Raw genomic sequence first — 27,301 nt, 5'->3', positions numbered from 1 at the left:
AAGAAAGTGAGGGTGAATCCAGTTCAGGTAGGCCAAAGAGTAAGAAACAAAGAGGTGAAATGTTTGTGATAAAGTTGAGTGAGAAAGTACATCAACAAAAAAAGAAGGGAAGTTCAAAGAAAAAGAAGTTGAAAAGAAAAACACCAGTTGAACCTTCTTCTCCAACATCTTCTGAGGATACAATCTCTGAGTCTGGGACTCCAAGACCAATTCGATCACCACCTCCTAAAACCTCAAATATCAGAAGATCACCATCACCAAGAACACCTTCACCACAAAGACATTCTTCACCAATTCAAACATCTCCACTTCCAGAAATTCTAACACCAGAACCCCCAACAATGCCTCAATCACAACAAATTCCAACTCAAATTCCTTCATCAACAATTTCTACACCTGTTTTCCTATCACCTCCACCGACATACTTTCAAGGCCGCAGGAAGTCCATTCCTGTTAATATCAAAAAGAAAACATTCAAAAGATCTCGCTTTGAGTATGATCGTTTCTCCCGAGCTGAAAAAGAAGATGTGGCTGATTCTGATATTGATTCATCTGATAATGAAGCCAATCAATTTGCTGATGATGTAATGGATGTAACACCCCGACTAAGGCGGAAGCACGAGATGCCACAGAACGACATGGTACAAAAGATTAAATAGAAAACATCATCATTAAAGTCTTAAACATCATCCCAAATCATAAGGTTACATAGTTCAAATCAATGTTTTAAAATACCATTACATAAACCAAATCCAAATCAAAAGATAATTGTTTGCATTACAAGCCATCTCATAACAAACAAGTACATCGTCCAAGAGGCGGTCCTTAAAGCTATTTACTGCTCTAAACCTGAAAAGCATGAAGAAAAAGTGTCAACTACGAGAGTTGAGTGAGTTCATAGGTTTGTAACTAACAACAATTCATACTTCAATCATAACCAAGATATTAAGTCATAAAGAAAATACTTTCAAGTGTTCTTACGAATATTCATTTCCAAAATCGTATGTTCAAATCTTAATATCCAATCATATTAACTTCAATTTCTTTTAGCCACGAGGGCAAAGCTTAAATATTCTTTTTGATGAGTAAATACTTGAGCCACTACTACTACCATTTTCAAGTCCAAACATTATATTACTTCTTTTCTTTGCACAAGCTGTCAATCAAGTGCCTTACTTATATTTGGTGTCGTGCCATGGAGACGACTGATTAAACTTAAGTAGCTAGAACACCACGCTGGTCGGACTGGAAGTGATGGTCGTCACGAAGGCAACCAACCTTCCACCGTTACGCTCTGGGTGGGTGGACGACTCCTAGTTGCGCAACTATCTAACTACAGGCCTCCTTTTTTCGGAGTAAATAGTAGTGTACCGAAAGAAAACGGGTTGACAAAACTCAAGCTCATCATATAACATTTTGCAAATTGAACTTACAATATAATTCCATATCACAAACTTTCTTTCAAGAAACACTTCATATATAAAAAGTAACTTTATTTATCATGTTTTTCACCCCGAAAGTAAAACACGTAAAAGAGTTTGAAAGGGGGCTATGACTCACTTGATTGAAGAGTTTAGGGGCTGATCAAATTAGATTTCCTTGGCCTAAGAGGTGTTGATTCCCGAGCAGGCCTAATCATCATATAATTTCACGACGTAAGTTCGTGTGGCATGATTTGGTGTGTTAGATCATGAAATGATTACTAGTAGACTTGCCCATCTTTGGTTGTTGCTTAATTATGGAATTTATGTACATTATGATGTCCACATTATTTGGTTCAACGGAATTTGGTGGTAAGAGTAGTTTTCGCATTATACGTTTTTGTGCGTCTATTGGAATTTCGGTAGTTTTGCTTTGATACGTATGATTTCCTTATTACACTTTGCTTAATAATATTATTTGACATTAGTACTGTCATAATGTTGATATTAAAGTATATTTTCTAATTTATAATCATTTCTTTGCTTTAATATTATTTATTCATTTTATACATTTATTAATTAAATAATTCCTTATAATTATTTTTAAGCTCTTAAATTGTCTTTAAAATTCATGGATAATTATACTTTGATTATCTAATGACTTTTATGCTTTTAAATTTGTAATATTAGAATTTATACATTTATTTGAGCATTATTTTTATTTATTCAATAATAACGATTAATTAGTGATTTTAACTTAATTATTTACTTTTAAATCATATAAAACTTGGTTCTTTTCTTGTGATAATATTTATCCAGTAGTTTTTAATTAACTTTATCATTGGTTATGTAAATTTGTCCAATTTCATGATTTATATAATTTATTTATTGATTTATTTATCCTTTAAATTCCATTTAAATCCATTAAATCATAAAAATACTTGGAAATCATCACAAGAGCTTTTGTCGACAAATTCCAGGCCTTTTTGGCAACTCATATCAATGAAAATTCATATCAATTCAACCTCTCTTGTGTCTTCCTTAAATTGAGGACTTTATAATTATAATTCGTTTACCGAAATAGTGATTTTAGCCTCATTTCTTATGTTATAAAGGTACTTCAAAATGGATTTTCATTCTTAAATCAAATATTACAGTAAGTTCATCATATTTTGGTGGTTCAAGTCGTGACAGTGGTGGTGGTGTGATATGTGTAATTTTGTGCTTTCGGTTAGTGATTATTTGACCTGAAAAGGTGATTTTTGAGCTTAAACTTGCCATGCATCAAATGACTTGAGTTTTATACTTTTGAAACACATTATTTACAGAATGTTCATCACATTTTTATGGCCAAAAGATTATGGTGCATGTGTGTGCTCAAAATGCATTTTTGTACGTTTTCGGTTTGCGATTTCAAGCATATTTTAACATGTTTTGGTCCAAGCTTTGTATCCTTGATATTTTATCAATTTTTCCAGAATATATTTATCAAGATTAACATATTTTTAACTTATTACAAGTCTCTAATCATCTCATAATCCAAACAACAATCCAACCTTCTTAAATCTAGCATGCATGTAACCATCTCATCATTTTAACAACAAATCTTTGCCATACTTTTATTTAACAACATAAAAATATTACTTTATGAAAAAGTCCAGAAAAATATACATAAAATTTATATAAAAACTTATTCATCCTTCCATGCAAAAGTCTCTTTACAAACAATCATCATATAACTACACTTTTTGATGCAAACTTTTATAGATCTAATCAAGACAACATGAAATACATATTTTTATAAAAATTTTCAGAAAATATAACTTCAAAATATATATAAATATAATCATCTTTCAAAGAAAAAATCATTTTAAAATCTATATAATTTATATCTACACTTTTGGGTCTTTAAACTAGTTGAATCTTGGGATCTTTCTTCATGGATTCAACATGCATGAACATGGAATGAAAGATCCTATCAACTTTGCCCTCATCAAGTGTATTTTTAAAAGAAAACATAATCTTTTGATGAAACCTCTTGAATATGAACATAAACAAAATAGATCTAGTAAGGAGATGAAGATATATACCCTTGAAGAATACTTTTTGATGAAGAAAAGATGCAGATTTTTCGTGGCCTAAATAGCTCCAATAACCCTTATTCAAACCTTGGAACAACCCTTAATCTATATCTTAATGTAACCCTTGCTTAATCTAATCTATCCCTTATTATTAATATAAGTTTGTATTGATTTTAGGTTGTGTTTTCTCCTTCCTTTTTGGATGGCCGAAATATCAAGAAGAAGAGGGGAAAAGATGGAGTTTTTTTTTGAGAGAGAGAAATGTGTTGTGAGAAAATAGAATAATTAGTGTGTGTGAAAAATGGTGTAAAGGGATAATGTGTTGGAAGAGTAAAGCTAGTTGATCATTGATTGGTGGAGTTGTATTGGAAAAAAGGAGGGGGGACGGCTCTTGGTGAGGGAAAGGAAAGGATTTTTGTTTAAAATTTGTATTATAAGTGTATGTATGTACATATGCAACGCATGTACATATTTTCTTGGAGAATGAAAGAATTAGATGAATTTTGATTGGATGAAGGGTGTTGGGAATGTGGTGGACGGTTTGGGTGAAGGAAAAAGGAGGGGGATTTTCAATTTTTCTTTTAGTGTGTAGTGTGAGTGTATGTACTATATGTGTAAGTGTAAGTATATGTACCTAAAGTACTTGTTGTGGTCCAAAGTTGTCCATATACAATTTATATATACATATGGCCATAGCCTTTGTATGTGTTTACATATATATTCATTTTTTTTAACTTTTTTGTTTTTAATTTTGTTACTTAATTCTTGTCATAAGCTTGTACTTGTTTGGACATATATATATATACTTAGTATGGTTATTCAAGCAATTTTAGGTACATATTCGTTTATAAATATATATAATATTTTTTTTTGAGATAGTCACCTTATTTTCGTGTCATATTTACTTAAATTGGCTTGGTGATTAAATTGTTAGACATTTATAAGAATTTTTGATTGTTATCTCAACTTGTGAGACTTACTTTATTATTTATAATTTGATTAAATATTAATAAAAATTTTGTTCAATGCAATTTTATTAAATTGAATTTAGAACTTAACAATAGCTTTAGATTGATAATTCGGGGGCATTATCTACTAGCTTCAAGTATAACAATGGCTTGCGGGATCATAGACAACCTAACTAGCACGTATATATATATATTAGAAAGGAGGGTTGTTACAATGGACATCCCGGAGGAACAAGGTGGAAATGAGGGAGGAGTTGAAAATGTTAGAGAGGATGAGAGGTCCGGGCTAGGTATAAGGCATAAAGAAAACGTTGGCCTTCCATTAGTTCAAACAACACATACTCGCCGGGTTCGACCTAGGATAGAAGACAAAAGCTCCCAACTCTTGCACAGTCAAACCTCCACTAGCCATTTGGAAGTCTCTCTACAGACTGACGTCTCATTTCTGCATGGGCAAAATCCACGTACTCCATCCCAGTCTCCTTTAGAGTTTGTGGATGTTGAAGATAAAGAGACATCTGCCCCTCTCTTGACTTTCGATTCTGCACGTCTGTCTAGTACCCCTAGGACACTTACACCGATTGTTATACCATCTGCCCATCTAAGTGATGCTGCCGGAACAAACATAGAGAGCTCGACTTTAGTGCCCTCTCAAGGATTGTTTGGAAGTCCTTCCATTGCTAACGTTATGCCAGCTTTGAACGAAGGCACCCGTGTAGCTGAATTGGCTCAGCGACAGTTTGAACTCTCTCGAGCTCGAGCAGTTGCTGCGGCTATTCGTGCTTTGGGTTTAACGGTTGATCTAAGTGACACCGGTGTTATGTTTGTCCACTTTTCAAAGGATTCTGGTTGTAAAGCCGAATCATCAACTGTTGCTCAAACTCTTGGACCAACAGGAAATCCTGTGACAGTCATGATGTCGTCAGGTCACTCAGTAGAACCACTTGGAACTACTGATGTGTCAGCTTCTATTACTTCTGATACTTCAATTTCTGAATCTCCAGCTGTTGTAACATTATCTCCACTTGTTCGTACTCTTGTGACTCATCTGGTTGAAGGGATTGAACAAGAACAAGAAAGCGTTTTACGTGCTTCCAGATATACTATTACCGGAAAACTTCCAATGACTTAAACCAGTTCTTCACCACGCAGATTGCTTACTGGTGGTGCACTTAGAATTGGCTCATCTGTTGTTACTCCAATCTCTACACCTACTACTCATATTTCAACTGTTCCAACTGTTGTTCCTTTGTTATCTCAACCAATCATATCAACACCACCGATTACTCAATCATCTCCAATTTCATCATCAACCCCCCAGAAATTCCAACTTCATCAACTCAACAATCATTTGCTGATCCTGATTCTCCTGATTCTTCTTCAAGTTCTTCATCTTCATCAGACTCTGATCTCATTGATACTTATTTGAATGACTATACTGCTCATAGGCTTCATGAAAGTGGTATATCCACTGATACTCTCATAATGGCAGTACTTCATAGATTAAGATCAAGCAAGCGATCTGTCAATCAATTCTTTCTTATCAACATTTCTTGGATACTGATAATGCTCATAAGGCTGAAACTGAAGCAATTCAAAAGAGATTAACTGAGCTTGAACAACAATGTCGACCGGCCACTATCTTAAGGAGTCGGGATGATCAAAATCCGGATGATCAACACGAGGGGGAGATAGTGGAGAAGGTCATAATACAACACAAGAAGCAAGTGTTCAAGAAGTAACAGAAGGAAATCAAGATCAAAGTCAAAGTATGGATATTCCTTCATCATCTCAAGCTCATCAAGTTCATAATTCTGATTCAGATGATCTGCCTCCACTTGTTAAATATATCTGTCACTACTACTCAACTACATCAAGTTCTGATCAATCTAGTGATCTTGATCCGTTTCAACCAGGGAAGAGGACTGATGATGACAGTGATTCTGATTCGGATGATTCTAATGATGCTCCACCAATACCTGCTATGTCTCAAGAACAATTTGAGAAAGATATCTTTGAAGAGATTGTCTATGATCTAAGAGATACAAATAATCTTGACACTCCAAGAGAGCTTAGCATGGGCATTAGACATCCAAGAATCACTCGAGACAAAATCTGGCAAATCAATGAAGGATATTTTTATGAGAATTATGCTCAAATGCTAGATCTGAATGTCAGACCTGAAGAATTAGTATGCAGGGCATGATACATTGAAGAAAGAGCCTTCCCGATTTACTGCTCATCTGAGGAAAGACTCAACATGACCTTGAATAGGTTGAGAGCATTCTTTCTTTTCAGACATCAAAATCAAAGGGATGCATACTTAGAAATGATGAATGCTGAAAGCACAGTAAGAAGTGAAGAGTGGTATAATCAGTTCCAGAGTCCAATCACAAGAGTGTTGACATTGATTGCTCCTATCAAGTATCAGAATCAAAGACTTGTCCGATTTAGAGTTCAAAGAGCTGATAGTCACATTTATGCTATTCATGAAGAATCTTTCCAATACTTACCAATCTCTGACATCCTCTTTCTCTACAACCAGTATGCTCATTTGATCACAAAGACTCCAGATTAACTCCTTGCTTATGAAGCTCTGAAGAGTCACATTCAGGCTTTAATCAGATATTATGAGTTCAATGATTTCCAGATTGGTCTAGAAAGGAGAACAAGAAGAATTAATCTCACGAGACCAATTTCGAGAGCAGGAGGTTATGAGTTGGATTCTTATCAGATTGGAGATCCAATAGAAGAATTGGATTGATTTGTTTTCATTAACAGCTTCAGAGGAAAAATCTTTATCCGTGCATCTGATTTTCCCAAGTATTCAGATGGCACTCTGAAATATTGTTTATTCTTCCTCAGAGCCATTCATGATAATCCTGATCCCAGTGAAAATGAACACATCCAAATTTAAAGAGAAAGACACATAAGAAGAATTCAAGAAACAATTAATGTTCGTCAAAGGGTTAGAGATCTTATTGCTGTCAGAACTATTAGACCAAGAGAAGGAATCATTCATACTGAGACAGGTTCATGGGTTCTTTGGAATCCAAGTCATGAACGAGGTCCTCATAACATTCCTCCAGTTAACTTTCAAGATAATATCAGATTGCCCGATGAACGTCCAGAAGGTGCTAACTGGCATTTCATTCCTAAGAGGTATTGAAATGACTCTTGGAATAGTTACAAGAAAAGAGCTTTTTGGAATTCTATGAAAGATAAGCCATCTACATCAAAAGCAGCTCAAGATTACAAGAAAAGAAAGAACAAGAAAAGACGAGCTGAGAAAAGAAGGAGGAGGAACTGATAGAAGACAACCAAGCACTAAGGGGGAGAATGTTAGAAATTCAAAATAGTGCTTAGTTGTATTTCATTATCTTTGTTAATTTGTATATGTAATATAAGGTTGAGGGGGAGCTTATGTATTTACTTAGAGTATAAATACCCCTCAAGCCTTAACCTTTTGTAACTTTTTAGTCACATATTGCAAAATATATTTCCAAGCTTTCCACACATATACCTCTGTCTCTCTCAATACACACACTAACACACACACACATCCACCATTGTTACTCACCTTACTTCCGCACCCGAACACGAACGATTTCCATTATTTTACAGAAGGAAGCATTAATTTGATTTTTTCAGAGTTTAATATAATGACCTTTGCAGCTCCTCATATTAAACTAGGGGGCTTGTTGGTGTATGTCACCCTTCGTGACAAAACATGACCTTCGTGACAGAGCCGATTCTGCGTGATGAAGGTATCCGCTGTAAGCTTTATTTAAATATGGAAGAGATTATCTCAATCTCTTCCTCCTAATTAAAGAGATTTGCTCTTATCTCGTCCTAAATACCAGATCTGGCATATTATTAAGAATATTCTCTAAAACTCTAAACTTATTCTCCAAGATTTCCATCGCTATATATGGATGAACCTAAACCTAAATTCTCATTCTCCTCCTCTCGAAAAAACACACACATAGATCTTGACGTCCTCTTCTCTCTATAAAAGATGCTCCAGCAATCTACAATAATATACTCACATATCAGCAACATGCGGCAGGACGACGACTCTCCGTCCCGAAGCCCACACAGCCTACGATGATTAGGCAAAAACATCCTTGAATATCGGGATACGATAATATCCTGATATGAGCACGCTAAACAGGATCGAACGGATCCATAATCATTATCACGATCTCAATCGGCCATATATCAATCATATTCGATTGGTGTAAAGAGATTCACTCTACCTTCGGGGAATCACCAACAAACAACCAAAAATACTCATCATCCCCCTACTAAACCTAATCTCGGTTTGGTGTACAAACAGCTGCTAACGAGGTGATCCGCAACTTTGCAATCTATGAAGCTTCAGACGCGAGGTTGAACGTAATGTCAGGATGGTTCTCATCAGAGGTGAGTTTGTATGTTTAATGATGTCCCTTTCTTTTAATAAATGTGTATTTTAACTCAAAGTTTTGTATTTGTGTGTGTATTATATATATATATATATATGGGGGATGAGAATATAAGGTTGTCGGGTATCTAAGCTTAGGTGTGGAACACTCACATATTATTTTTTTAATCCATAAAAATCATGGGGGCCCATGCATTTATTTATTAAACAAGAAATAATAAAATATTATTATGTAAGGGGTTCCACACCTAAGCTTAGGCGTCGGACAACCTTATATTCCCTTTTCCCTATATATATATATATATGGCCTAATGGCTTGGGAAGGTAACTAATTATCCCAAAAAAGCTTTAGGTGCCACCTTTTAAAGCGTCCATGGTAGGATATAAAATATTAAAAAGCTCTAATAGGGATAAGATACAACCATAAATATCTAATGTATACGGTATACCATACAACCTTACAAAACTCATATCTGGGAGTACTAATATGTTTTTCCGTAAATAATATCCAAACTCATATTTGTTATAGCTTTTTTTGGCGTTGTTAAATGCCCTTCCAATCTAATTGCCTTGCGCACAACTTATTGTAACACCCCAAAGATTTTAAGGTAAAAGAAATTAACCCCTTTTCATAGTTTTGACATTAAATTATTTTCCTAGTATTTTATTTTTGGATATGGGGTTAATTTAGTTGGAACTTCAGCGGATAGTGGGTAAAATACCCACAAAATTAGAAGTGGGTCGTGGCACCCCCAAAACGTGCCAGCCATCCAAATTGGTTTGGAGTAATCTTCCACCCACTCTTTTCTTTTCACCTCCATTTTCTTCATGCAAGATTTATTTTATTCCTTAAAAAATCAAAGCAATTTTCTCTTTAATTCAAGAGTTATAATCATCTTAACCATCACCATCAAATAATCTTTATTCAAGAATTAAAAGTTAGAGTTTGTGGGTGTGGTGGTGGTCAAAAATTTAAGAGGAAAAAGGGGAAGAAATTGTGAATTGAAAACCCTAATTTATTGTCTTCCATTGTTGAGATATTGATTTCCCTTAATTTAGTTTTTATCTTCCCTTTTGAAACTAGGGTTCATGAATAAACCAAATTGGGGGTTTTGCTAGAATGTGATTTATGGATGAATTTTTCCCAATTCCTTAGTTAACCTAGTTGTCATTGAGTTATATGATGTGTTTGATTATGAAACTGGTAAGTTCATGTGATAATTTGAGTTTATGAGAAAAGATGAGTTTTTCTAGTTATTGAAATAATGATGAAAATGGTAGAATGAGCTACCTAGTGTTATTGTAAGAATGAAAGTAACTCAATGACGAATGGGTTGGGTTTTGGGTTTTTGAAAAGGCTAGTGATTAAGAATGGCTAGGTTGAACTAGTCGAGTGTGAATGTAAGCTTATGCATTTTTACGATATAATTATAGGTTGAAGCTTGCTTGTGCTTGTCTATTTAGCGTTATTGTTTTTGTTGCGGATGATGTGAGTATATTTGCATATCTTTATATATACGTGGGGTCAATTACCATAATTTGTGAATCTTCCAAGCATGGTAATTGAATTGACGTTAAGCCCATGTGGGGCATAGTTTATGAGGCCTAAGAATCTCCGGCGCCTAAGACCCTGATAGTTGATCGATTGAGGCCTAAGAACCTCCGGTGGCCTAAGAACCCCGATAGATGATCATGATTATGTTGTTTAGTTTATATGGATCCATCTATGTGTTTTTAGTGTGCAAAGTGAGCATGTAAATGTGACACGACGGTGTCATAGGTTACATGTGAAAGTCTTTTCACGTGTCTTCCTTCGTATTCGTAAATGTATGCAAGTGTATTCACTAAGCCTTTGCTTATATTTTAGTTGTTTACCCTTTTATAGGTAGTTACAGAAGAAGGAACTAGTATTGTTGATTGAAAAGAGTTGATTTGAGCCCGAAGTTGGATTTAACAAGTTCTTGAAGGTAATTAGGTCATTTGCGGATGACTGACGATCTTTTGGTAGATGCTTAGAAGTCCCATACCTTTTGGCTCTTGGTACATGTTTGTTGATGGTCATACTTTTATTAAACTTGTGTCTATGATCAGGTGTAAAGTTTTCAATCAGTTGTGAAGTTTCATTTTTGGTTGAAACGGTGTCAAAATCGGTAAATGACCCGTTTGATGGTATCCATGAATTGTGAACATGTTGATGACATAAATTTATTTAAAATGTGTCTTTAAAATCTTAGGAACGTGTTTTATGAAGTTCATGCGGATATGGGAAGGTTGCAATTTGGTTTAAGTGTTAAAATGGTTTTGGTTTGCTGATCAGGTAGCCCACTGAGGCGCAGTGGGGGTGGTTTTGCCCACTGCGGCGCAGTGGTTTTCCTCGTCTTTGTTTTTAGTTCCTCCCACTGCGGCGCAGTTGGAGAGTGTCAAACCCACTGCGGCGCAGTGGGACTTTTTCCCATTTTGTTCCGAGGATTCCCACTGCGGCACATTGGGAAGTTCTCGACCCACTGCGGCGAACTGGGTTGTAAAAAAAAAATAAAAAATATCTTGTATCTTCGATTTATCGAGTCAGGTCCTTTCAAGTTGGTATCAGAGCCAAGGTTTAAGGGGTTTAAGTATTCCCTGGTGTAGAGAGTGCCTAGACTTAAACCTTAGTTGAGACTCGACCTTAGGTGACCGAAATTTTATATGGGACCGAAAGATGCATTTGATGATGCTAGTTTATCCACTTGCTAGTATTTAAAGCACAATAAGAAGTCGGCCTTATTGTGGTTGAAGTACTAATAATTTATAAACTAACGGCATCAAACCTTGTGACGGTTTAGTATTAAACTATAGGCTTGGTTTTAGTTCGAGCGTGTAATGATAGGTTATGAAATTAAATTTGTTTATTCAATCTTATTATAGTATGGCTGATCTACGTAACGACGAAGATGGGAACCATAGTCAAAATGAAGATGAAGGGCCCTTATTTGCCGAAGATAGTATGGATATCTCAAACCAAATTGGGAGAGCCTTAGAAAAGTACACTCATATTCTACTCAGAAGGTTGAATGCTACATTAGAAGGAGTAGTGAATAATCAGATTGCTCAAATGATTAAAGAAGAAGTTGCAATCAATGTGCAATAGGAATTTGAAAAGAGGGATGCAAAGGATAAAGGCAAAAAAATTGAGGAAAAAAGAGGTTGAAGTGACGGGGGAAAGGATCTATAAAAAGAAGTTCACTTTCCAAGATTTTGAAGTGTGCCACCCACCGGAGTGTCACGGTGATCGTGATCCTATCTGGAAAATGATCAATTGCTCAAGGAGCAATTTTACTTGAAGTTGAAGAAGAGTTTGCGGGAGAAGATTAGTTTACGCCAAATGGAGTCCTTCTCCATGTTGGCGGATGTGGCTAGAGATCACGAAATTGAGATGGAAAGGGTGGATGATAGTGAATTAAAAAGGAAGCATGAAGACGTGAGTTCCCCAAACAAGAGGCCTAGACAAGAAGGGAATTCCGGAAACCACTCTAATAAAAGAGTTCCATTTTGCCGCCAATGCAAGAAGAATCATTCGAGGGTATGTAGGGCGGTGGAGAAAGGTTGTTATACTTGTGGGAAGCCGGGGCATACTAGCCGGGAATGTAGGTCCAAACCTCACAAGCCCGTTGTTTGTTTCAAATGCTTTGAAGAGGGTCATATGAGAAGTTCATGCCCTAAGTTGACCGAAGAAGAAAGACTGGAAGAAAGGAGGAAAGAGGCAGAGAGGAGAAATACTCAAGCTCATGGAAACTCGTGTGGAAGATCTTTCCAACTCACTGTAGAGCAAGCAAGAGACGCAGATGATGTTGTCACAGGTACATTCCTTGTATATAATGTGCCTATGTGAATTCTCTTTGATTCAGGGGCGAATAGATCATTTGTTGCAACTAGAGTAATTCATAATATTCCCGTGTCTAAATCATATTTAGAAATGTAGCAACCGACAAAATTGAGGCCATTATTTATTTTGTTACTAGTTGATTTTTTTATTTTCGATGGACATTCTATGAAAACAAGCTATATGTTACTTGACAACAAGCAATGTGATAATCTAATGGGTTCATATATTTGTATCAATAATTAACCTGTAAAAACATATAACAAATTATTAGATGTAAAAATCTATAATATCAATGTCAAACGTACATAAATTCACATGAGGGTTACTTGTTTCTAATTAGAAAAGAGAAGATTTTACTATCTATGATATAGCATAAGTAAATACACCTTGCATGATATGACACTAGTACTATCCGTTACAACCCATTTCATTCTTTTTGCTAAATATCAATTATGGCAAGAATAAGATCACAATACAACAATACAAAAAGCTAGTAAAAAAACACACGTGGGTTTCTAAACATAAAAGCCAACTATCCTTTGGCAATAATCTTCCTCTTGTTAGAAAATATTCCTTGCTATCTCTTTCCTTGTTGAACTTGCCAAAAATATTCTTTTGAACCTCACACAATGTAAGAACAAGCAACTCTTCTTCCATTGTGTCTTTTGATTAATCGGTCTCAATAGTAGAGCATTGATATACTTGACAAAATTCCAAATGTTTTCTTTTAATCTTGAGGAGGTGAACCTTCTTGTTTAAGTAAATTTTCAACAGCAGCTCTATCACCCCATAGCCACCCTAACAGCCACCCTAGTACCACCTTCTTTCACAACCAATGTGTCTCTTTCACAACCATGTAATCAGGTTCTTGATCACCTTTCTTCCATCTATAAATAGTCACCCCATTCTCCAGCTTCTATGCACCAAAACAACATTGATAAACCATCATTCATAATACTAAAACTCTACCTTACACTCTATGTTTTCCCCTGTTCTCAAACCAGGAAAAGAACAGCCCATTCCACCATAATATCATCAACACTGTAGCCATGACTTTTTAGCTAGCCGAGGTTGTCATTTGTTGAGCTTCGTTGAGGTTTCAGGTTCTGGTCTTGAGTCGCCAAACATTTCTGTTAGCTCTCGTAAGTACCTATACCATTCGAGTTTTCTTATGTTTCTAAATGTGTCATTAAACTCGAAGTCGTTCCTTTTGTTCAGCAGCACGTGTTTTCAACCACCCTCAGCCAGGAGCTCATTTCAGCTTTCCTACACTTCTCTTTTCTCGTTGTTGTAAGTTCCATGAACTCTGTCCGTCAAGAGATTTATTTATTCTCATGTCATGTTCACCTAACGTCTTGCCATTCAAAATCACCAGGAGGAAGGATTCATGAAAATGAAAGGTGAACATAGATATAAGTTAAACTAAACAAAAATATATATACATATATCCTGGTGATACTTATGAACATGAAAGAACTTTGATGAATAAATATCAGTAAGAAGAAGTCGACCAAATATATAATAGAGGACCACGTGATGGCATAGTACCATGATATACAAAACATGTTGGACTAAATACTTATATGAATATTGACTTGAGCTACATGATTTAGTTAGGTACATGACACAATAAGAGACATAGAAGTATTATATTTTACTCTATAATTGTAACACCCCGACTAAGGCGGAAACACGAGATGCCACAGAACGACATGGTACAAAAGATTTAAATATAAAACATCAACTCAAGTTTTCAAATGACATTCAAAATCCAAAAGATTACAAATTAAAGATGACGTCCAAATCCATTACACAACCAAATTCATAATTAAAATGATTAAATGTTTGCAATACTCGTCCAACCATACAAGCATATTAGAGTCCAAAAGGGTGGTCCACGCTACGCACCTAAATCTTTAACCTGAAAAGCATGAAGAAGAAGAAGTGTCAACTACGAGAGTTGAGTGAGTTCATAGGTTTTTAACTAACAACATAAAGTGTATATATATATATCCATCATAACCAAAAATTTGAGAGTCACCAAAATTTCCATGTATACCTCCAATGTCGCATTTGGAAAGCGTATGTTCCACTTACTATAATCAACGTAGTAAAATTTCTATCATATAACCACGAGGGTATAATTCAATCAACCTTGATGAGTAAATGCTTGAGCCACTACTACTACCATTTTTTTCGAAGTCCAATAATAAATAGATAAATCTTGCACGAGCTGTCAATCAAGTGCCGTAACAATAATAATAAAAAGGGGTCGTGCCATGGAGACGACCTAAGTAAGGTAGCTAGAACACCCGTGGTCGGACTGGAAGTGGAGGTTGTCACAAAGACAACCAACCTTCCACCGTTACACAATTGGGTGGGTGGACGAAACCTAGTTGCGCAACTAACTAACTACAGGCCTCCATAATCGGAGTAAATAGTAGTGAACCGAAGAAAGCGGTTTGACAGAACTCAAGCTCATCATATAAATCATTTATCATAATGAACATACGAAACAATTTCATTTCATAATCATAATATCAAGAATCATTTCATATATTTGTAATAATAAAAGCAATTTAGCTTATATATCATGCTTTTCACCCCGATAGTTAAAACACATAAAATAGTTTGAAAGGGGGCTATGACTCACTTGAATTGAGAGTGAAAGAGGGCTGATCAAAAGTGAGATCTCCGGCTAGTGGTGTCTTTCCTCAAGCAAGCCTAAACCATGGTATTCGAAATATGCACAACGTAAGTGTGTGTCGCATGACTAGTAAACTAGATCATGAGATGTATGCTAGTAGACTTGCCCAACTTTGGTTGTCGTTTAAATTATGGAATTCAATTACATTATGTTGTTCGCCTCATTTGGTTGGAAGACATTTGGTAGTAAAGGTCATTCATACGATTTTGTTCGGTTATTGGAATTTCGGTAGTTTAACTTTGTATTATATATATTTTCCATTGCATGCTTTGTTTAATACCCATATTTGACATTTGTGTTCTCATAATATTAATGTTAATATATGTTACTGATTTATAATTATTTCTTTAATTTAATATTATTTAATTAATTTATTTACTTATTTTATTGGTTTATTAATTAAACAATTCCTTATAATTATTTTTAAGTCCTTAAATTACCTCTAAAATTCATAGATAATTATAGATGGATTATCTACTGATTTTCAAGCCTTTTTATTTGTAACATTGTGATTCTTATATTTATTTGTGCCTTATTTCTATTTATTTAATCATAATGATTAATTAGTGACTTTTACTTAATAATTTACTTTTAAATTGTATAGTTCTTGTTCCCTTGCTTGTAGTTATTTTTCCCCAGTAGGTTTTGGTCACTTTTATCATTGGTTAAGTGGCTTTGATCAGATTCATGGTTTATATAGTTTATTTATTAATTTATATACCTCTTAATTACCATTTTAATTCATTAAATCATAGAAATCCTTACAAATCACCACAAGATTTTTAGTCCAAAAATTCCAGCCCTTTTTAGGCACCTTTTATCAATAAAAATCTGTAACCATTCAACCTCTCTTGTGTCTTGCTTAAATTGAGGATTTTATAATTGAAAATCGTTTACCGAAATAGTGATTTTAGCCTCATTTCTTAGGCTATTAAGGTACTTCAAAATGGATTTTCATCCTAAATTCAACATTCACAGTAAGTTCATCATATTTTGGTGGTTCAAGTCGTGATGGTGGTGGTGGTGTGATATGTGCAATTTAGTGCTTTCGGTTAGTGATTATTTGACCCGAAAAGACGGTTTTTGAGCTTATTCTTGCCATGCATCAAATGAATTGAGTTTTATACTTTTAATATGTCATATTTCCAGTATGTTCATCACATTTTCATGGTCATAAAGTTATGGTGCATGTGTGTGCTCAAAATGCATTTTAACAAGCTTTCGGTTTTCGATTTCAAGCATATTTTAACTTGTTTTGACCCAAGCTTTATATAATTGATATTTTGTGAATTTTTCCAGAATATTTGCATGACTTTTAACCTATTTTTCAGTTGACACAAGTCTAGCTTCACCTCATAGTCCAAACAACCATCCAACTTTCTTAAATCTAGCATGCATGTAATCATCTCATCATTTTTAACAACAAATCTTTATCCAACAACAATCCATCAACATAAAAATGTATTTTTATGAAATTTTCCAGAAATATACATAAACATTATATAAAATATGTTCATCTTTTTATATAAAAGTTACTTTACAACTAATCAACACATATCCACCTTTTTGATGCTAACTTTCATAGATCCAACACTTTATCAATAAAATCTATATTTTTATAAATATTTCCAGAAATATTAACTTCATAATATGTATGAATATATCCATCTTTCAAAGGAAAAATCATATCAAAAGCTATATAATATATAACTACACTTTTGGGTCTTTAACTAGTTGAATCCTTGGATCTTTCTTCATGGATTCAACATGCATGAGCATGGAAAGAAGGATCCTATCAACTTTGCCCTCACCAAGTGTATATTCAAGAGAAACATGAAGAAAACATGGACTTTTGATAAAACCTTTTTAATATGAACTAGAATAAGATTAATCTAACAAAGAGATGAAGATATATACCCTTGAAGAACACTTTGAGATGAAGAAAAGATGGCAGAAAATCGTGGCCTTTCTTGAACCAAATAACCCTTGATTCAACCTTATATTAACCCTTAAACCTTAGCTTAACACCACCCTTGCTTAATCTAATCTAAACCCTTATTATTAACAAGTTTTTAGATGAGTTTAGCTTTGTTCTTCCCTTTGTTTTGTGGCTGCCGAAATCAAGAAGAAGAGAGGGAGGAGAGGAGAGTTTTTGAGAGAGAAAATAAAGTTGGTGTGTGTAGAAAGTGAAGAGTGTGTTTTGTTTGAGTTTCAAGGGGGAGTTGGAAGGAGTAATATTCAAAATGTGGAGTGTGAAAGGGGGGAAAGGGGCCGGCCATGGGGGGGGGGAAATATTGAAGAGTTTTTATTTTTTTTTTTGTATAAAATTAGTGTATAAGTATAAGTGTAAGTATATGTAAATTTTGTATTTGTTTTGTAGGTGTTTAGTTAGTTAAATGTAAGTATTTGGTTGTTTTAGTTAGGAATATGTATATATGTGTATAAGTCATGTATATTTATGTGTATGGATATATTTTTGTATTTTTAGTTGATTACATAGGTCATTGGTTGTAGATTTGTATTAATTTTTAAGCTTATATGCTTACTTATTAAGTTTTCGACGCTTTTACGTACATAATTCTTCCAATTATATTTTTAGTTGAAAATTTTTATTTATCATGATCATATCTTCTTGATTTGGTTTTATTTTTGATTTGTTGGGCATTCCATAGGAATTTTTGATTGGTATCTCAATTTGGGAGTCTTAAGTTGTTATTATCGTATCGATTGATCACCTCTAAAAATTTTCGTTCCGAGGTATTTTCGTTAGGAAATTCTTATACATATTATTAGCTTTAGATTACTAATTTGGGGCATTACCTACTAGCTTCAAGTATAACTATGGCTTGCGGGAACATAGATAACCTAACTAGCACATATATAATATTAAAAGTACGGTTGTTACATCCTTACCCCCTTAGAAGAATTCCGTCCCGGAATTTGAGTTTGCTTAGGGAGTAAGTGCGGATATTTCTCACGTATGAAGTCCTCGCGCTCCCATGTAAATTCGGGTCCGCGCTTTGTATCCCATCTGACTTTAACTATAGGGATCTTGCTCCTCTTAAGGCGTTTCTCATCGCGGTCAAGAACTTCTATTGGCTCCTCGCGAAATTGGAGCTTATCTTCCACTCGTAGTTCCTCGAGTGGAACTACTTTCGAATCATCCGCCACGCATTTCTTTAAATTTGACACATGGAAAGTGTCATGAACATCTCCCACTTCTTGGGGTAATTTCAACTTATAGGCCACGGGGCCTATTCTAGCCACAATTTCAAATGGCCCAATGTATCGAGGACTTAACTTTCCTCTCTTACCAAATCTCACTGTTCCTTTCCATGGCGACACCTTTAGGAGCACTTTGTCGCCGACTTCAAATTCTAGGGGCTTCCTTCTTTGATCCGCATAACTCTTTTGCCGATCTCTGGCGGCTTTAAGCTTTTCTTTAATGATAGCTACTTTGTCCGTTGTTTCTTGGACAAAATCGACGGTAGCTAGACTTCTTTCGCCCGTCTCTATCCAACACATCGGAGACCTACACTTGCGTCCATATAAAGCTTCAAACGGTGCACATTGTATGCTAGAGTGATAGCTATTATTGTATGTAAATTCAGCATAAGGCAAGTGCTCATCCCAGCTTCCATTAAATTCTAATGCACAGGCTCTTAACATATCCTCCAACGTTTGTATTGTTCGCTCACTTTGTCCATCCGTTTGAGGGTGGTAAGCCGTGCTTAATGCTAGTGTTGTGCCCATAGCTTCTTGCACGTGACCCCAAAAACGTGAGGTAAATCTACCATCCCGATCGGATATTATGGACAAAGGCACGCCATGTAGTGTTACAATCTTCTCGACGTACAAGCGAGCTAGGCGCTCGGTGTTCCAATCTTCTTTGATGGGGATGAAATGGGCTGATTTCGTAAGACGATCAACAATCACCCATATAGCATCATGACCTTTCTTTGTTCGAGGCAATTTTGTCACTAGGTCCATTGCTATTTGCTCCCACTTCCATTCGGGAATCTCTGGCTGCTTTAAAAGACCAGATGGCTTTTGGTGCTCAGCTTTGACCATCGCACAAGTCATGCATCGGCTCACATATCGGGCTACGTCCCCTTTCATTCCAGGCCACCAAAAATCCTTTCTTAGGCCTTGATACATCTTATCCGCGCCTGGGTGAATTGAATATTTCGTATTGTGAGCCTCATTCATAAGTACATCCCTTAAACCATTTACCTTCGGTACCCAAGCTCTTCCCTTGAAGTATAAGATTCCTTCATCATCCTTGTCAAACCTCATTTCCATACCGCACAAGGCTTCATCCTTAATGTTCTTCCCTTCAAAGGCCTTTGCTTGGTCTCCTAAGAAACGATCTCTTAGAGACATTCTTACTTGTAAGTAGCTGATTCTTGCCCTTGGCACCTTAGTATTCACCTTCCTACTAAGTGCATCGGCAACGACGTTTGCCTTCCCCGGATGGTACTTGATTTCACATTCATAGTCATTCAGCAGCTCCATCCATCTCCTTTGCCTCATATTCAACATCTTTTGATCAAAGATGTGTTGCAAGCTTTTGTGGTCGGTGAATATGGTGCATTTAGTGCCATAGAGATAATGTCGCCATATCTTCAAGGCGAATACTACGGCTCCTAACTCCAGATCGTGTGTCGAATAATTTTTCTCATGTGGCTTCAATTGTCTAGACGCGTAGGCAATGACCTTGTCTCTTTGCATAAGCACGCATCCAAGTCCTTTATTCGACGCATCACAATATACCACAAATCCTTCCATTCCATCCGGCAACGCTAGTATGGGTGCTTCACACAACATGTTCTTAAGCGTTTGGAACGCTTGCTCTTGATCTTCACCCCATATGAATTCTCTTGACTTTTGGGTCAATTGGGTCAGAGGTACCGCAATTTTAGAGAATCCTTGGATGAATCTTCGATAATAACCTGCCAATCCTAGGAAGCTACGCACTTCCGTTGGCGTCTTTGGTGCCTCCCACTTCTTAATCGCCTCTATCTTAGATGGGTCGACGTGAATTCCTTTTTCGTCTACGAGATGTCCAAGGAATTGAACTTGGCGGAGCCAAAATTCACACTTAGAAAACTTAGCATACAACTTCTCGTCTCTAAGTAATTGCAATATTATTCTTAAATGCTTCTCATGTTCATCCTTACTACGAGAATATATCAAAATATCATCAATGAATACTATGACGAATTTGTCCATGAATGGCCTACAAATTCGGTTCATTAGATCCATGAAAACGGCGGGCGCATTTGTGAGACCAAATGGCATCACCAGAAACTCGTAATGCCCATAGCGCGTTCTGAAAGCCGTTTTAGGTACATCTTCTTCTCGTACCCTCAACTGATGATAGCCGGATCTAAGATCGATTTTCGAGAAATGCGACGCTCCTTGAAGTTGATCGAACAAATCGTCTATTCGTGGCAGCGGATACCTATTCTTGATCGTCAGCTTATTCAACTCCCTATAGTCTATGCACATCCTCAGAGATCCATCTTTCTTTTTGACAAAAAGAATTGGAGCACCCCATGGCGAAGAACTAGGTTGGATTAAGCCTTTATCAAGCAATTCTTGCAATTGCTCAGAAAGTTCTCGCATCTCGGAGGGCGCTAACCTGTACGGTGCTTTAGCTACGGGGGCTGCCCCGGGAACTAAATCAATCATAAACTCCACCTGCCTCGTGGGTGGGAGTCCAGGTAGTTCGTCAGGGAACACATCTAGAAAGTCCCTAACCACCATGACCTTATGAGGGTCCTTACTTTTTACTTGCTTATCCACTACTTGTGCCAAGTATGTGTGATATTCCTTACGTAAATATTTCCTTACTTTCATAGATGACACTATCTTGGTTTGGACCCCCGCCCTATGGCCTTGTATTATAAGCACCTCATCATTATCTAAGGGAATTTTAATGACCTTTTCATGGCAAAGTATTTCTGCACGCATCTTAGACAACCAATCCATTCCTACTATCACATCAAAACTTCCTATCTCAATGGGAATCAAGTCTATACTATAATCCTCCTCGTCTAAAGTCAACATACAATCAAAATAATTTCCTTGGCCTTATACTCGTTTCCATTAGCATATTCGATATAGTAAGTTTCATCAAGCTCACTAGGTTTCTTACCAATCATTTCCTTAAATTCAAAAGAAATAAACTTCTTTCGGCTCCAGAATCAAATAGCATAGAGGCATAAACATTATTTAATGGAAACGTACCTACGATGACATTTGGGTCATCACGTGCCTCATTCGCACCCATGGCATACACGCGTCCTCTAGCTTGACCTCCTTGGTTCCCACGATTCTGGTTGGCATTGATTCCTTGATTCCCATTGTTTGCTTGATTTCCTCCATTACCTCGGTTCACTTGATTCCCATTATTGCCTCGGTTTGCTTGGTTCCCACGATTTCCAACATTCCTATAGTTGCCACGGTTTCCATTTCCATTCCCTCGATTGCCTTGAGCTCGTCCCAACCTAGGACAAGCATTCCTCCAATGCTCCGTGCTTCCACATTCATGACAAGTTCCCCGGTTCCTCCAACTCTTGTTCCCCTACGGCAAGTGGCAGCAAGGTGTCCAAATGAGCGGCAAATCGAGCATAGCCTACATTCCCCCTGATGGGTGTTGCCACATCGGTTACATCTTTGTGCCGCACCATTGGTGATTCCATAATTCCTTACAATCTTTTGCCTTTTATCAGGCCCATTCCCCTTACGATCACCAAATCGGCTTCCTCCTCCTTGCCTTGAACTTGACTCGCCTCGCGAGTATTTCCCAGTCCTGACCAAGTCATTAACCAATCTTGTTGACAAACTTATTGCTTCTTCCAGTGTGGTGGGGTTTGCTGCCGTGACCATCAATCTTACTTCCGGTACCAATCCGTAAATATACCTCTCAACTTTCTTGGCTTCAGTAGTCACCATATCAGGTACCAGCACACACAACTCGTGAAAACGAATCGCATATGTCTCTAACTCCATTCCTTTCATGGCATGGTTCCAAAACTCAATTTCCAGCTTTTGGACGGCAGGTCTAGGGCAATACTCCCTTTTCAATTCCTCCTTGAGCTGCTCCCAGGTCAAAGCATTCATCGTGGCGGCACCCCTCGTGGTGACTTGGAGGTTCCACCATGTGAGTGCCCTCCCCTGGAGCTTACTTGCCGCAAACTTGACGCGGTCGGCTGGCGCACAATCAATGATATTTAGGATTGCCTCCATGCTTTGAAACCAAGTAAGTAACCCAACGGGACCCTCCGTCCCATAGAACTCTTTGGGGTTGCAAGACGTAAAAGTCTTGTAAGCATTTCGGTCAGTGGCGTTTCCTCCACCTTCTTGCCTTCTTGCCAAGTTGATGGTAGCAGTCACGTTCTCAGCGATTTGAGTGGCAATGTTTGGCATGGCAGCATTGATTTGTTGAGATATGAGAGTCGCCAACTCAGCCCTTCGTTGAGCTTCTTCCTCTTGGCGTCTAGCCTCAGCGCTTGTCTCTTCAACGGTCCTTCGTGGTGCCATGTCTCTACAAAGGAGAACATAGTTTAGTCATTTGTATAAAGGATTATGTGACATGGACCCGACTCACAACTTCCGATCTCACACGTGTTCGTTTAGGTTACTTAGTGTAATAAGCCACGTTTGTATGCATAGGTATACCTATATATTCCTAAATTCATTTTCCTTCCTTTAATCACAACCTACTTATCATTATGAATTACAAGTGGTTGGTAAGCTTAAAGCATGTCCATCTTGTTTTTGGGCCTTTTGACAGATTTTTCCAGAATCTGTATACGAACTTGAAGCTCAAAATGTGACCCAAGATGGACGAACTGGGCAAAACTCATAAAATATAAAATGTAGCCCCATGAGTTAGATTTCATCTCCAATTGGAATCAGGTCAAAAGACCAAATAGAACTCCAGATATGGCCGTTTACCAAAAGTGGTCAGAACTGATTTCCTGCTGTAACTTTTCACTTTGTAACAAGTATAACCATAACACACATAGATTAACACATCATATAAAAGCAAAAAGGCATCAAGCTTCCATTCCAATGATTCAGCATCAGTTTACAAAATTGCCATAAGCCCACAAACAAGTGATCGTAGTCACACAATCACAAACAAGTTCAAGGAAATCACAACAAAGTACAAATAATTGTCTACCGAATAAGTTCATGAACAAAACATCCTTAGGGTCATTTCCTAAGCACAAGAACTACCACAATGGAACACACCGCTGCAAGAATACATCCCATTATGAATATCACTTCATAAATCCGGCGCACTCCATCTATTACCATGCCGGTATCTTCTCCCATTCGCCTCATGGCTCCCAAGGTTCTTTCCATCATGACTTCTTGATGTCGAACCCTCACTCGGGCATCCCTTAGCCCACCGGCTATGTCCCACACTCGTTCCCTTTCCTCCCGAGTCATACCCATGGGATGTGGAGGGGGTATTCCATAGACAGGACGGTGGGGGTTTTCTCCTAGTCTTGGCCCAAGGTGATAAGGATGATCGCGGGGAGGCGTGGATGGAAGTATGGGTCGTGAGTTGGGAAGCGTCCATCGCTTACATTCATGGCCGCATTTTGTCTCGGCGGTGTGGGAGCTCTAGGGCTGATGGTGGCCGTGGTGGAGTAGGCAAACGACGTACCGGTTGGCTAGAAGCAACGCTTCTAGCACCACCACCATTTGATGGGTCTTCCGTGGGCTCGGACTCCTCCTCCTCCTCTCGTCGTTGGGGGCTGTTGGGAGTCCATTGTGGGCTCCGTCTCCTCGCTTTCTTCTTGTTCTTGTCGCCTCTCCCTGACCATGTCCACGAATGCATAAATGTCCCTTACTTGATTGGAGTTTCTTGAGGCTTCACTCCTTTGCGACATAATATTCCTACACAAGTCACATAAAGCATAAGATGACGACTCCACTTGACGCTTAGACGACCATTTGCAACCGACTTGACCATTGACGACCCATGTGACCATTTGCGGACAGCAAGACGACTTGACGGACCGAGACGACCTTAATCATTTGACGACAACCAACCAATTCGACCTACGACTCACAAGCTTGACAACCGAACAACATTATGACATCCACCACCGACGTACCCAACAATAATTAGTAAGACTATCACGACCAACTCGACACTCATGACCCACACGACCATTTAGAATCAACGAAATGACTAGAATTTAACTTGTGCATTATGTCTAATAGGCAAGTAATGCTAGCCAAGTGGGGGTATTAACTAAGGGTTCTAATAAGTAATGCAACCATTGGATTTGGTTATGTATCTTTTGCACCAAGAATCGTTTTAAAGCTTTATTTTCAAAAGACTCCTTTTTGATATTCCTTAAACAACTATTTCGATCATTCCATATTAAATTTTTAATTAGGCATAGTTGATCAGGCTATGCATAAGTAAACAAGAATACTTTATGATCAACTCAATTGTTTAAGAAATATTCGACTCGTTTTGAAAATACGTAGTTATAGCAAAATTCTCTATAACCTTGGCTCTTGATACCATTTTTCTGTAACCCCCGACTAAGGCGGAAACACGAGATGCCACAGAACGACATGGTACAAAAGATTTAAATATAAAACATCAACTCAAGTTTTCAAATGACATTCAAAATCCAAAAGATTACAAATTAAAGATGACGTCCAAATCCATTACACAACCAAATTCATAATTAAAATGATTAAATGTTTGCAATACTCGTCCAACCATACAAGCATATTAGAGTCCAAAAGGGTGGTCCACGCTACGCACCTAAATCTTTAACCTGAAAAGCATGAAGAAGAAGAAGTCAACTACGAGAGTTGAGTGAGTTCATAGGTTTTTAACTAACAACATAAAGTGTATATATATATCCATCATAACCAAAAATTTGAGAGTCACCAAATTTCCATGTATACCTCCAATGTCGCATTTGGAAAGCGTATGTTCCACTTACTATAATCAACGTAGTAAATTTCTATCATATAACCACGAGGGTATAATTCAATCAACTTGATGAGTAAATGCTTGAGCCACTACTACTACCATTTTTTTCGAAGTCCAATTAAATAGATAAATCTTGCACGAGCTGTCAATCAAGTGCCGTAACAATAATAATAAAAGGGGTCGTGCCATGGAGACGACCTAAGTAAGGTAGCTAGAACACCCGTGGTCGGACTGGAAGTGGAGGTTGTCACAAAGACAACCAACCTTCCACCGTTACACAATTGGGTGGGTGGACGAAACCTAGTTGCGCAACTAACTAACTACAGGCCTCCATATCGGAGTAAATAGTAGTGAACCGAAGAAAGCGGTTTGACAGAACTCAAGCTCATCATATAAATCATTTATCATAATGAACATACGAAACAATTTCATTTCATAATCATAATATCAAGAATCATTTCATATATTTGTAATAATAAAAGCAATTTAGCTTATATATCATGCTTTTCACCCCGATAGTTAAAACACATAAATAGTTTGAAAGGGGGCTATGACTCACTTGAATTGAGAGTGAAAGAGGGCTGATCAAAAGTGAGATCTCCGGCTAGTGGTGTCTTTCCTCAAGCAAGCCTAAACCATGGTATTCGAAATATGCACAACGTAAGTGTGTGTCGCATGACTAGTAAACTAGATCATGAGATGTATGCTAGTAGACTTGCCCAACTTTGGTTGTCGTTTAAATTATGGAATTCAATTACATTATGTTGTTCGCCTCATTTGGTTGGAAGACATTTGGTAGTAAAGGTCATTCATACGATTTTGTTCGGTTATTGGAATTTCGGTAGTTTAACTTTGTATTATATATATTTTCCATTGCATGCTTTGTTTAATACCCATATTTGACATTTGTGTTCTCATAATATTAATGTTAATATATGTTACTGATTTATAATTATTTCTTTAATTTAATATTATTTAATTAATTTATTTACTTATTTTATTGGTTTATTAATTAAACAATTCCTTATAATTATTTTTAAGTCCTTAAATTACCTCTAAAATTCATAGATAATTATAGATGGATTATCTACTGATTTTCAAGCCTTTTTATTTGTAACATTGTGATTCTTATATTTATTTGTGCCTTATTTCTATTTATTTAATCATAATGATTATTTAGTGACTTTTACTTAATAATTTACTTTTAAATTGTATAGTTCTTGTTCCCTTGCTTGTAGTTATTTTTCCCCAGTAGGTTTTGGTCACTTTTATCATTGGTTAAGTGGCTTTGATCAGATTCATGGTTTATATAGTTTATTTATTATTTATATACCTCTTAATTACCATTTTATTCATTAAATCATAGAAATCCTTACAAATCACCACAAGATTTTTAGTCCAAAATTCCAGCCCTTTTTAGGCACCTTTTATCAATAAAAATCTGTAACCATTCAACCTCTCTTGTGTCTTGCTTAAATTGAGGATTTTATAATTGAAAATCGTTTACCGAAATAGTGATTTTAGCCTCATTTCTTAGGCTATTAAGGTACTTCAAAATGGATTTTCATCCTAAATTCAACATTCACAGTAAGTTCATCATATTTTGGTGGTTCAAGTCGTGATGGTGGTGGTGGTGTGATATGTGCAATTTAGTGCTTTCGGTTAGTGATTATTTGACCCGAAAAGACGGTTTTTGAGCTTATTCTTGCCATGCATCAAATGAATTGAGTTTTATACTTTTAATATGTCATATTTCCAGTATGTTCATCATTTTCATGGTCATAAAGTTATGGTGCATGTGTGTGCTCAAAATGCATTTTAACAAGCTTTCGGTTTTCGATTTCAAGCATATTT

The 27,301-nt window shown here is 36.7% G+C and overlaps 2 protein-coding genes and 3 long non-coding RNA genes across 5 annotated transcripts; 1 reads left to right on the top strand and 4 right to left on the bottom strand.

Moving 5' to 3' along the window:
* Window positions 1–651: 651 nt before the first annotated feature.
* On the bottom strand, window positions 652–4,017 carry LOC122593730. The gene is made up of 3 exons (XR_006322859.1): window positions 3,512–4,017; window positions 1,561–1,631; window positions 652–849 (listed from the first exon to the last, which is right to left on the bottom strand). It is a non-coding gene; the product is annotated as an uncharacterized LOC122593730 (long non-coding RNA).
* Window positions 4,018–12,257: 8,240 nt separating this feature from the next.
* Window positions 12,258–12,854, top strand: LOC122591551. The gene is made up of 2 exons (XM_043763812.1): window positions 12,258–12,732; window positions 12,781–12,854. The coding sequence occupies exons 1-2, from the start codon at window positions 12,258–12,260 to the stop codon at window positions 12,852–12,854; spliced, it is 549 nt and encodes a 182-aa protein (XP_043619747.1).
* Window positions 12,855–14,551: 1,697 nt separating this feature from the next.
* On the bottom strand, window positions 14,552–15,451 carry LOC122590924. Its single transcript, XR_006322634.1, has 2 exons — window positions 15,412–15,451; window positions 14,552–14,679 (listed from the first exon to the last, which is right to left on the bottom strand). It is a non-coding gene; the product is annotated as an uncharacterized LOC122590924 (long non-coding RNA).
* A 6,413-nt stretch (window positions 15,452–21,864) lies between these two features.
* LOC122591549 lies at window positions 21,865–23,013 on the bottom strand. Its single transcript, XM_043763811.1, has one exon. It carries the CDS (start codon window positions 23,011–23,013, stop codon window positions 21,865–21,867), a length of 1,149 nt encoding a protein of 382 aa, XP_043619746.1.
* Window positions 23,014–25,158: 2,145 nt separating this feature from the next.
* On the bottom strand, window positions 25,159–26,046 carry LOC122590886. Its single transcript, XR_006322620.1, has 2 exons — window positions 26,007–26,046; window positions 25,159–25,286 (listed from the first exon to the last, which is right to left on the bottom strand). It is a non-coding gene; the product is annotated as an uncharacterized LOC122590886 (long non-coding RNA).
* Between the last annotated feature and the right edge of the window lie 1,255 nt (window positions 26,047–27,301).

This window comes from Erigeron canadensis, chromosome 3, assembly GCF_010389155.1.
Source record: "Erigeron canadensis isolate Cc75 chromosome 3, C_canadensis_v1, whole genome shotgun sequence".
In the NCBI taxonomy this organism is placed as follows: domain Eukaryota; kingdom Viridiplantae; phylum Streptophyta; class Magnoliopsida; order Asterales; family Asteraceae; genus Erigeron; species Erigeron canadensis.
This window is presented reverse-complemented; position numbering and strand designations above follow the sequence as displayed.